Consider the following 12854-nt stretch of genomic DNA (forward strand, 5'->3'; position numbering starts at 1 on the left):
GGTCCATATATATATATATGGACCCACGAGACCATTACAATATGATGTAATAACATATCGCGTTCGTCACAATATCGCAATCCTCTTTAAAGCCTTGCCACATTAAAATGCCGATTGCGATATAATTGCGGACCCGACTACACCATTATAGCATGGCTTAATTAGATGTCGCATCCATGGTAATCGCAATGTATAAAGGGTTGTCACCCCCGAACCACCGTTTCCGATATATATATATGGACCCAATGGAGTTATTAAAAACAGTTTATAATAATATCGCGTCTGGGTATCGGGGAATTGGCTATGTTATGTGTGAATCTGTCGATTGCGATAAAGCTATGGAGGAGTGGACCCAATGAAGTTATAAATGCAGGCGTAATGCATTTGAAGTCTGGCCTTATGTGTTCGGAGGGTGTATTTTCGTGTAGTCCTGTGATTCCGATAAATGTGTTGCCTGGGGCTTAAAGTTAAATTAACGCTTCTGATAGTTTAGTGGGCCTAAACCATTGTGATTGCAATTGCGACTGCGGGATTACTATTGTATATTGTATGAATATTATAAAAGGGGGGCCTCTCTGATATTTTCTTTAATATGCAACATTATTGTAATTCGGCCTCTTTTCCACATTAATGTGTCTTGTGTATTGATGGATTTGAAGAGAGAGAGAAAGCCAAAGAGTGGGCATAGAGGAAGCTGAAAGATCAAGCGAGCGTTGAGGAAGCCGAATAGCCAATGGAGAAAGGAAGCCAAAGGTCAGGGGTATCAGGAATATAAAACAAAGAACAAGGAAAGTTTAGTGTTACTAAACAACTGTAAGAAAATAAAGGAAGCCAAAGCTCTGGCAAAAGTGGAAGGAACAAGAGGACAAAAGTAAGTCATAGGCCCAGCAGCGTTGGGAGCAGAGAATTACAACCAAACAGATCCACACGGTTTATAGCAGAGGGTTGGAGCCCTTGAGGTTGGTGCCTCAGAACTGAAAAGATTGGTGTCCTTGGGAGTTGGTGCTCCTTAATTCAAGGTTGGTGCCTTGACAAGACAGAGTTGGTACTATGGAGGTTGGAGCCTCACAAAGAGTCCAAGTTGGTGCTTGGCAACTAATTGAAACCATATATATATATATATATATATTGTACTTGATTTATTGTAAATATCACATTATAAAGGCATCTATTCATGTTATCTACTTCTGTGTTCCAAAAATAAATGTTTTCAAGTGATAAATAATAATTGAAAAAGAAATATTGATTCACCCCCCCAGTATTTCCAACAGTTACATAGAAGAAAATTTCAACCATTAAAAACATGAAGGAACAGTAAAGATAACCATGAGACAATGAGACAAGAGACATAGAGAATTTAGGTCTGAGTCCACGGCAAAACCCACAAGGGGAAACCCGAGAAATATTTCCTTATGAGAGAGAATTCCAGATTCATCAATACATCAGAAATAACCATAGCAAAATGATAGCCAAACCAAGAACCAAGAACCAAGATCAAATGTGAAGCCAAGTGCCATGCCCTCCTTCACATTTTCGGCCCTCTTCCTTCATCAAAGCTCATCAAGAGATAGATTGATGATACAACATGGGGAGAGAGGATCTCCTATAAACAGACTTTAAATGGGGCCGAGTGGGTGCATTTAGGGGCCTAGCCGACTTGAAATTCAAAATTTACATTTTTCCACATGATGAAAATACCGACAATGGCTACCATATTTCCAACACATATCTCAAGCTCATCGATGCAATTTCACAAATCGAAGATAGCAACAAAACCACAGCTACAAAATAAATAAATGAATAAATCTTCCATAAAAAAGAATAACTTCTTGTAGTGAAACCCTTGTGATCTCGGATCTCTCCCTTAGAGTTTTTGAAGTTCTGATACCATGTCAAATTTCCTAAACCAATCCAAATTTATTTATACCTCAATAATTTTATTCCCAAAAAATTATTAGATAAAATTATGAATTGCTAGAAAATAAAATCATTGGTATTTAACTTCTAAAAAATAATTTGCAACGGAAAAATAAAATCGAAGACATCAATCACATCACAACAACAAGTATAAATCCATAACAATTTTCCTTCAACTAAACCCTCGAGAAATTTTGTGCCTAGACCCACAAAGAAAATACACATAAAAATGCATTGTTTGAACCTATAATTTGGCCCCACTGAAAAACTATCCCCAAGGAATTCAGCGCACCAGCGAAGCGGCCCTCTCTTTTCCTCCTCGTACAACCCCTGCGCGCTTAAGAAAATTGGCCCACTAGCTAAATCGACCTCTCCACAACTCGGCCTCCTTTGTGCTTCAACTACTCAACCTCCCAATTTCCTAAACTCAACCTCCTAGAAATACTCCTAAAATTTCCCTGCACTCTTCAAAGTAGCTGAGCCTCTCGCTCTAGAGAAAATCACCTCCTCCACTTATGTGTCTTCACATCTCCTTTAGGCTTATTGTATAACTTCATTAAGACAAATCCGTAACCCTAATCTCCTTAGTGACCAACAGTTGAGATTAGATCTCACCTCACTTGAGATCAACAATTGAGATCATATCTAAGTCACTTAAATAATTTTATTATTTATCCTTAGTACTTTGGCTTAATAGTCCACAATAATTAATTGGCATTGATTATTGTACTTTTCCTAAATTAGACTTAGGTAAGAAGTCATAAATCACTTACTCCATCAAGCAAGCACCCAAAGAGGCAGTCAACCATCTTGTACATGCCAAGACACCAAGCTCATGTAGAAGACCTTCCGAAGATACCAAAAACTTCAACATTTTTATTACAGGAAATGCTCTGTAAGTATATTTTTTAGGGCCTCGTTAGTTCTTCCCCTTCCTTTCAAAAGGTATGGGAGGGCAAGTTCCCAAGTCAAGGCCAAAGGCTACCTGCTTGTTAAAGATGCTAGAAGTTGTTCTGCAGATGCATACTCAGATCTTGTACTAGCATTCCCAATTAGGAAAGTAGCTTGATTGTTGTAAGTAATGAATCTCATTTGTACAACTGTAATGCTAGAAGTTGTTCTGCAGATGCATACTCAGATCTTGTACCAGCATTCCCAATTAGGAAAGTAGCTTGATTGTTGTAAGTAATGAATCTCATTTGTACAACTGTACAAATTTTCTGAAGAATCTAAGTACTATTTTTCCAATAAAAATTGTTATAATCGAAGTGAAGAATACAAAACAGCTCTATTAATTGATACAATGATAAATCTCCTTTTCATTTCTTTAAAATATACAAAAAATTTCTGATCTAGATGCCAACAAGATTCCAATAACAGAAACAAAAGCTGTCATTCACAAAAGGTAGTACTAATACATCTGGTCAAGACTCAAGAGTAATGAAAAGGCTGCAACAGATGACTGAAAGTACCAAAATATCAAACATAAAAAGGGCCATAAACTAGAACATTATTGTGTCCAACATACTGAACAACAACACATTGACATAGCGAATCTGAAGGAATGTCACTATTTCCCATCAAGATGTAAGACACAAGTCCGTATTTGTAAGATGAAGGAAAAAAATTCTGCGATCCAGATTTTTTGCATGTAACAAACCCACTTTGAGAACATCCTGAAGCATTATTACATCTAAAAAAATCCTTAAAATCAATTTTTAGAGTCTAATGTAATTCAGAACAGATCACAAAGTAAACAAACATAAAAACTAGTTCAATGCATTAACCGGATGCTCCGTAGGAATAGACTTCCTCACTACTGCAATGAACAAACCTGGTAAAAGGCCAAGCACTGAAGTACAAACTTTTCTTGTGAGTCAATATCCATATTAACAACAGCATCATAGTCTTTCATCTGTAGAAAACAAGCACAAATTAAATTAAAAAAACGGTTCTTATCTCGTCCCTTCCTGAAAATCTCTGAATAGCCTGACAGATTGACACTTCAAAAATAAATCAAAGCTTCGATGTTACTTCATCAATCAAGATAAATTGCTTTTACCGCATTAGCATATTCTCCAATTGCATGGTGAGATGATGCTCTCAAGTACAAGCACTCTAAATTTAACTTATCAAACTCCAAGCCAGCAGAAAGCTCTCTAATAGCACCCCTGTTAGATATAATACCATGCATTTCAGAGAAGAAAAAGAAGCATACAGGCAAGCTAATTAACAAATATAAGAAACTAAATGGAAACATACAACCAAAAAGTCAGTATTCTACAGGTGAGGACTTTTGTCTCTGAATAAATTTCAAAATGTATTTACAGAACACAGAACAGCTATAAAGGATGAAATCATATATTAAAACAGGTTTGGCCAAGCTACTCAGAAACAGATACAAGTATGCATCACACAATATACTTGATCATCTATCCTAACCTTTCATTTTAATAAAGAATAAACTATATCTATATGATACAAGCTTTGCAACAGGCTATTTAAAATTTAAAAGTAAGCCAGAGTCCATAAGGGCTGGTTAAGAACAGACAGAAAACAAAACTTTAATACCAGTGTAGCTAGTGCCCATAATGGCTGGTTAAGAACACAAAAAAAAAACTTTAATGCCAGTGTAAAAACATGGGTCTTTTATTTAAGTGCTTAAATTAGAAAATTTATACAAATTTTGAGGCCTATGCTCTCTTAAACTTAGAAATGGGTAAGGTTTCAAAACAGGTATGAGTCTCAGAAATACTACTTTGAAAAGTTAAGGCAATAATGGATCAGCTGGTTAAGAACACAAAGAACATACAACTTTAATAGCAGTGTACAAGCATGGGTCTTTCATTTAAGTGCATAAGTTAGAATATGTTTACAAATCCTGGGGCCTATGCTCTCTTAAATCCGGAAAAAGGTATAGCTTCCAAAATATGTATGGGATTAATGAATACTACATTAAAAACTTGAGACGATGAGGAAACACTAGATGTGTGTGCATTTAAAGAAAATGTGCATATAATAACAAATATCAATAAATTAAAATGTAAAATTATTACATAGACAGGTATAACATGTCAGTGTGTCACATATTCAAAGATTGCAGAACCAATTTTTTCCTTTATAGAGCAACCAATACAATGAAACTATCAAAGTAAAAAATACGAGATGTCACATTTGAATCTTTCTCAAAGACAAGAGGTTCACTTGAACGCATCTTTGTCTCCTTATTTCTATTATAAGATTACTTGGCTAAGAAGGTAACCTTGCATAGCACCTACTCTAGGATTCACGGATATTGTTGGGTTTTGCTAAAGTATCAACCTTGATTAGGAAAGAAGAACGGGTAGTGAACAGATGATCAGTAATCTTCTAGTCCTTGCATTCTTCGCTTTCTGAATCCTTCCATGTCAAATCTTTGAGTGAGTTCGTGATTAAGTATTGGACATGCTTCCATTGTGATCATGTCACTTTGTCCCTGAGTTATGTGAGCAAAACGTTCTTGATGAATGACATTACGCCCGCTTGGGTTCTTTGGATTGTCAATCTGTTATTCTCAGACTCTGTATTTACAGCTCTGAAATAAAGGAGAAACTCTTCCAGTGACCAAAGCTTTGTTATGGAGTGAATTTAATGGTTTGATGTGTAACTTTCTGAATTGAGAAGCTTCAAGTAACACTTGCCTCATTGATTTTCTTCTTTTCTGACTGCAAGCACATTGGATAAAAAGCAGTGTTGCAAACATCGCGATTAAATCACGATTTTTTCATGCTCCTGATTTAATCCCCAATTTTTTCAGCGATTTTTTTATTTTCAAAAAATCGCATCTGACTCGTAAAAATCGCATCAGGCAGAAACAGCGCATTTAAGAGCCGATTTTGGGTTTTTTTTGTCGTTTTTTTCAGACAGTGGGCAAGTTGGAGAGCTGAGGAGGAGAAGAAATCATCTACAAGGGCAAGAGAGGAGAAAAGTGAAAGAATTTAGCATCCCAAGCAAGAAAAATTCGAGTTTGGACCAAGTTTCTTCAGCAAAGCGTGGTTTCCAGGTATGGGCACCAAATTTGGCCATTATTTTTTGTTTTTTTATTGTTTTTGCTTGGGTTTCTATAACCCATTGATTTTCAATGATTTTACAGTGGATTTGATTGTGTTTTTTTCATTTTTGTTGCATAGAGTGGAGAGCGTTCATTTTGGTCAAAAATGCAAAAACTTGATTGTTAGATTTATAAGTTTAATTTCTTCTTGTGCCCTACTTTTTTAGCATCATTTTTGCTTGGGTTTGAATGTGCATTTTTTTCATTATTGTTGCATTGAGTTGTGGTTTTTTTTTGTCAAAAATTCAATGTGTTGTATGTAAATTTTATTTTTATTTTTTTAACTTACAATTCTTATGCCTTAGGTTCAACTTCAAACTTCATCTTACATTAAACCCCAAGAGTTCAACAAAGTTACAAACATGCCAAGGAAATTGGACGCTCTGTGGGAATTTGGTGAACCTGATGGGAGGTTTGACAGATCAAACTTGACTTGCAAGTTGTGTGGGCATCATATGGCAGGGGTATATAGATTGAAGTATCACCTTGCACAAATCCCTAAACATGAGGTAGGGCCTTGCACCAATACAAATCCGGAAATCATCCGAAGAGCCCTCAGATCATTGGAAAAAATAGAGAAAACCAAACAGTCCAAGTCAGCTCTGAAGAGTCAACTAGTAGGGAATAGAGTGTTAGGAGGTGAATATGAGAGTGGCACTGGTTCTACTTTAGCATCAGTGTCTACAACCAACCCTGTAGCTGTCTCATCATATTTTGTTCCCAGAACCACGCCTGGTTCACAACCATCTATCTCTTCAATTATTAAAAGCAAGGAGAAAGAAGAATCTAACAAGTTGTTGGGAAAGTTTCTTCTTTGGAGTGATATTCCTCTCAGCGTTGCAAGGAATAATCATTTTTCTAGCCTGCTGCTAATGTTATTGCAATTGTTGGCTCAGGGTACAAATTCTCTTCTTATGATGACTTTAGAGGCCACATTCTTCAAAATGAAAAGGTTGACTTCACCAAGATATTGGAGGAGTTTAAGGCATCATGGGCCCACACAGGATGCACTGTGATGTCACATGGTTGGACAGATCAAAAGGGTAGAAGCCTTATAAACTTCTTGGTTAATTGTCCCAAGGGGACAATGTTTATGAAATTTGTTGATGCATCTGCACATATCAAAGATGCCGGATTATTATGTGACTTGTTGGATGTGTTTATTTTGGAAGTGGGTCCAGAACATGTTGTCCAAGTCATAACGGACAATGCTGCAAATTATGTTGTTGTTGACAAGATGCTTATGGAGAGGCATCCTACTTTATTGGACACCTTGTGTTGCACATTACATTGAGTTGATGTTGAAGGACATGGGAAAAATTCATTTTGTCAAAGATATTGTTGACTCAACAAAAAGCATTACAAAATTTATATATAATCATGCATTTGTGCTTCATTTGATGAGAACATTCACCAACAAAAAGAAGTTGGTGCACCCCTCCATTACACGGTTTTCCACCAGTTTCATATCTCTTCAATGCCTCTTGAATTCTATGTGCCATGTGACGAGAATGTTTCTTTCCAATGAGTGGTGTGCTTTGGTTTTTAGCCGCAAACCACAGAGAGAGGCTATATGCAGATTAATTTCATACCAGGAAAGCTTCTGGGAGGGAGTGCAGGAGGTGTGCAACATTAATGAACTTTTCGTAAAGGTTCTTTGATTAGTTGATGGTGACAAACCCGCAATGGGCTACATGTATGAAGCCATGGACAGGGCCAAAGAATCCATTTGGACCTACTATGTGTTGAAGAAAATGTAACTAGGTTTGGTATTCACAAATGTAATTTTAATCTTTATACTTGTCAAGAAAAAGAAATATTTTTTTTAAATTATGAGAATGAGTTTCTTGATGTTAAAATTGGCAACTAGGGCCAAACTCCATGTGGTTCTCCTTATTTATGGCAACTGATATTTTTATTAGATTCCTCTCATCGAGAGGTGTAGGATTGATCTAAAGATCATCCGATTCCGACAAGTATTCATGGAGATATGAATTTATTTGTGTTACTTGGCAATTTGTCAAGGTCAGCTAGCAGCCAAATTACCCCACTCAACCTCAACGTTGAACTATAAATAGAGGTGGCCTTCAAGTCATTTCACACTCACTTCACTCATGATCTCTCTCCACTCGTTTTGGGTTTTGATGGCATGAGAGGTCAAGATGATGAAACCCTAGACGCAAGAGGAAAGGAGACTAAGGGAGCTGCCCTAGCCGTAGATTAAAGGAGGCCCTAATTCTCTGTCCTAAAGGGATTAAACCACAATGAAGACAGGCACCTACACTGTCCAAAGGAGCCCCAATCCGCAGCTTAAGAAGGCCTAAATATGAAGTCTATAGAGCCCTAATTCACAGCTAAAGAGTGACCCTAACTCCACAGCAATTACCCTTATAAGCAGCGACAGGAGGAGACATTCCGCTGGTCAAAAGCTATCCTAACCATAGTCAAGGGAAGGCTTACTCACAGCAAGAGGAAGGCCTAAGTTGCAGCATGGAAGGTCTCTCAAAAGAGACCTAGCTGCAATCACCTAAGCTGTTGTCATAATGAATGATAAAACCACATTGTTGTAGGTGACAGCGTGGACTGTTTTGGGCATGATCAAACTGTTCTTGAACTTGGTATGTTGGGCAGAAGAATCCGCACAAAGGAGGAGCTAGGGGCTGCTGTGTAAGGGTTGTTTGGATCAATGTTTGAAGGGACCTAAGCTTCAGTCCACTGCTATTCTAGGCCGCAGGCCATAGCCAGCAGTTGGAGGCCCTTTTAGGAGCTACGTTTAGAATGTTAGCAATCCTATAAGGCAGTGTATGGTTGGAGGGATTCTATGAAGGCAGCCGCAATCAATAGGTAGACTACGGGGTGTGTTTAAGGTGTTGTGGCACTCAGAACTTGTGCCCTAACCAGTGACCAGGTCTGCCATGAAATGCACCAACCCTTGCAGCATATGAAAGGTGCCAAATTAGCAGCCTTGTCATGATCAATGAAGCAGCAAAGGAAGGAGAGTCGTATCGAAGGAAAGCCTTAGTATTTTGGGTAATTGGTTGAGTTGTTCTAGGCCTATCATCTGTTGCATATCTTCAGTCCTTGGTATCAGATCTGCAACCTCATTGTGTCATCGTCACGGAGAAGATCCTTGATCTCCTATTTGGCAAGTCAAGTACTGACTTCAAATCATTGTACTCTATCTCTTTCTCTCTGCTGAACTATTGAAGAATATAAGAAGAATTGATCAAGGGTTTGTCCATGGATGGTGCCACATCTTGTGTCCTCTTGTCTTGGCTTGTCTTCTGATGTTTATGTTTATATTCTATCTGCACTTTACTATCATGCTGATGTGATTGCTAATCTGAATATTGTCACTGGGCTAATATGAAAAATTGAAGTAAATTGCTCTAAGCATAGAACATACCTATATTTAACAATTTCATAAGTCTAGGAAAGTCAGAGTCAAAGAGCTCTTCTTGAGCATATATGTAATGTATATAAGTCTACCTAGTGACTAGATTAGCCCTCCAAGACCAGCACAATCCTCATGAAGAAGACAGCAAGCAAAATGTTAAAGAGAGCTATCATGTCGGCCTCAAACTGAATTAAATAGACTAAAGAAATTCATGTCGGCTCAATGAAAGGACACAACACTTCAGACTTTCACGTCGACTCAAATACAGAGACCTAACTACTATATATACATAGTTAGGGTCACCACAGAAAAGTAAGATTTCAGATTCTTCTTTGAAATTTGGATGGGTGCGGTATGTACAGGAATCTTGAATCAAGGCAGCAGAACAATGTCTCGGATCTCTGAAACTTCGGATAAGTACAAGACCTTAGATCCTCTCCCATGGGTACAGGAATCTGCACCTCGCATTACAGAAGGATACATCTCGTATACCGCTGTTATTTCAGGTATAATTTCAATAAGCAGATTACAGTCTTCTCCTCCATGGTGGTGACAGAGTCTAGGGTGCAAGGAAAGACCACAGTCACAATCTCGTTATAGATGTAGTAACATAGACCTTAGGGCTAATCACTGTCTCAGTATGTTTGTTATGAAGAAGATGAAGATGATACAGTGATCACTGTCTCGACATAATAGTAATCCCACAACAATACTCTCTCAACATATTGTACACGGGTATGATATCAACGTAATGATCTTGGTGAAGACAAGGGCATGATGAAGACCTCAGTCCATGGATGAAGATATGATGATGATAACAGAGAAGAATGCAGAAATGATATAGGTAAAGGAACAACAATGGTGCAACAATAATGACCTCAATGATGCAGCAATGATGACCTCAATCGTGCAACAATGATGATGATCTCAGCAGTCCCAAAGATGAGGATTGGTGTCTTGGTCTTGGAGTGGCCTAGTAGGTCAAGGGTCAAGGTCTTGGTATTCGTCAAATGGAATCTCTATAAGAAGAATTGTGTGCGGGTTTTCCTCTCCAAGAGGGACAGGTTTTGACCCTGGAAAAAAGCCAAACATCTTGTGTTCTTGTCTCTTTAGTTTTGGTAGCTATTTGATGAAATAAGAAACACACACTCTAATAATGTCAAAGAGAAGATTGTGCTAAGAAGAAAATTAAAATACCTCACAAATCGTTATCAATTTTGTTAATTTTAGGTATGTTCTATGCTGATAGAAAATTTACTTCAACTTTCCATATTAGCTCAATATCAATTCCAGATTAGCAATCACATTTAGCATGATAGTAAAATGCAGATAGAACATAAACATAAATCGCAGAAGACAAGCCAAGACAAGAGGACACAAGATGTGGTGCCAACCAAGGACAAACCCTATGTTTGTTATGAAGAAGATGAAGATGATACAGTGATCACTGTCTCAACATAATAGTAATCCCACAACAATACTCTCTCAACATATTGTACACAGGGATGATATCAACGTAATGATCTTGGTGAAGACAAGGGCATGATGAAGACCTCAGTCCATCGATGAAGATATGATGATGATAATAAAGAAGAATGCAGAAATGATCTAGGTAAAGGAACAACAATGGTGCAACAATAATGACCTCAATCATGCAGCAATGATGACCACAATGGTGCAGCAATGATGATGATCTCAGCAGTGCCAAAGATGAGGATTGGTGTCTTGGTCTTGCAGTGGCCTAGTAGGTCAAGGGTCAAGGTCTTGGTATTCGTCAAATGGAATCTCTATAAGAAGAATTGTGTGCGGGTTTTCCTCTCCAAGAGGGAGAGGTTTTGGCCCTAGCAAAAACCCAAACATCTTGTGTTCTTGTCTCTTTGGTTTTGGTAGCTATTTCATGAAATAAGAACCACGCACTCTAATAATGTCAAAGAGAAGATTGTGCTAAGAAGAAAAATAGAATACTTCACAAATCGTTATCAATTTTGTTAATTTTAGGTATATTCTATGCTAATAGAAAATTTACTTCAATTTTCCATATTAGCTCAATATCAATTCCAAATTAGCAATCACATTTAGCATGATAGTAAAATGCAGATAGAACATAAACATAAATAGCAGAAGACAAGCCAAGACAAGAGGACACATGATGTGGCGCCAACCAGGGACAAACCCCAATGTGGGGAAACCCTTGATCAATTATTCTTATATATTCTTCAATAGTTTAGCAGAGAAAGAGATAGTACATATACATCAGAAGTCAACCTTTTGACTTATCTAAATAAGAGCAGAGATCTTCTCTAAGAAGATGGCATATGAGGTAGTTGATCTGAGCTCAAGTGAAGGCATACTGCTTCCACTAATCCAAGGTGACTCCATCACCATGTTGCACCTCACTATGCTACACCCAATCATCATGTTGGACCTCATTACTATGTTGCACACATCATATTGTTGCACCTTATCATCATGTTGCACCTCCCTGTACTGCATCATCATGTTGTACCTTATCATCATGTTGCACCTCCCTGTGCTGCATCATCATGTTGTACCTCACTGTGCCCATCATGCTACATCTCATTGCAGCATTCATTATCATTGTGCTGCACTTTGTTACACTTGTGTTGCACACATCATGCTACACTACACTTCATCACTATGCCCATCATTATGCAGCAACATTCAACATCATGCTGCACCTTATAGCAATGTTGTCACATCTTATCATGCACTACATTAGTTCACTGTTAGGGGATTCTCTATTTGCTGCATTGGACGGCATTCTAACAACAGATTGGGCAGCCTTCATCATGGACTGGTTAGGGCATCAAGACAGTCCTACCAACCCTCACACATCAGCAACAACATCAAATTGATCCATGCTGCTCCAACCCTGTTTGTATATGACTGTTTGTGACTGTCTGGTTAGGGCACACTGTTGTAGCCTTAGACTCCTCCAACAGACCCCAAACAGCCCTTTGAAAGACTGCGGCACACTTTAAGAGAGCCCCTCCCTTGCTACATTGTTGTCTTAGGGCATATGCCAGCCCTTTACTGCCCTACGCAAGCCCAGCTGTGGTGCTATGGCCTGCAGCCTAGCACAACAACAACTTGTAGCTTTCGGTCCTTAAAACATGTCCAAAGAAGTGTCAAAATCAACAACATTTAGCCCTCAAGAACTCGGCTTAACAACTAGCACCCTCGGCCTCCATGACATCAACTCGGACCCTTGATTTGACCCTAAAACAACCCTTATCTCCTCATTGTTTCTTCCTTATGTGCTGCGGCTAGGAGACTGCGTTTAGGGTAGCTATATCATGAACAGCGTTTAGGGCAGCTTCATTATGGACAACGTTTAGGCTTGTGTCCACCATAAGAGTTGTCCTCCATGTTAGGCTACCATATTAGGACAGCGTAGAGCCTTCTCTCCCTTGACTGCATCTAGATCTA

At 38.3% G+C, this 12854-nt stretch overlaps 1 protein-coding gene across 1 annotated transcript in view; it reads right to left on the bottom strand.

The window, feature by feature from the left end:
• Positions 1–12854, bottom strand: part of SRFR1 (Tetratricopeptide repeat (TPR)-like superfamily protein) — a 256769-nt gene that overhangs the window by 171512 nt on the left and 72403 nt on the right. The window contains exons 6-7 of the mRNA XM_089417193.1: positions 3980–4088; positions 3752–3832 (exon numbers count right to left, since the gene is read on the bottom strand). Coding sequence (XP_089273319.1) covers positions 3752–3832; positions 3980–4088 — 190 coding nt within the window. The remainder of the gene's footprint in view (positions 1–3751; positions 3833–3979; positions 4089–12854) is intronic.

Source organism: Pinus tabuliformis, chromosome 3_2 (genome assembly GCF_031772625.1).
Source record: "Pinus tabuliformis cultivar Carrire ecotype Pingquan chromosome 3_2, CPIR1, whole genome shotgun sequence".
Lineage (NCBI taxonomy): Eukaryota > Viridiplantae > Streptophyta > Pinopsida > Pinales > Pinaceae > Pinus > Pinus tabuliformis.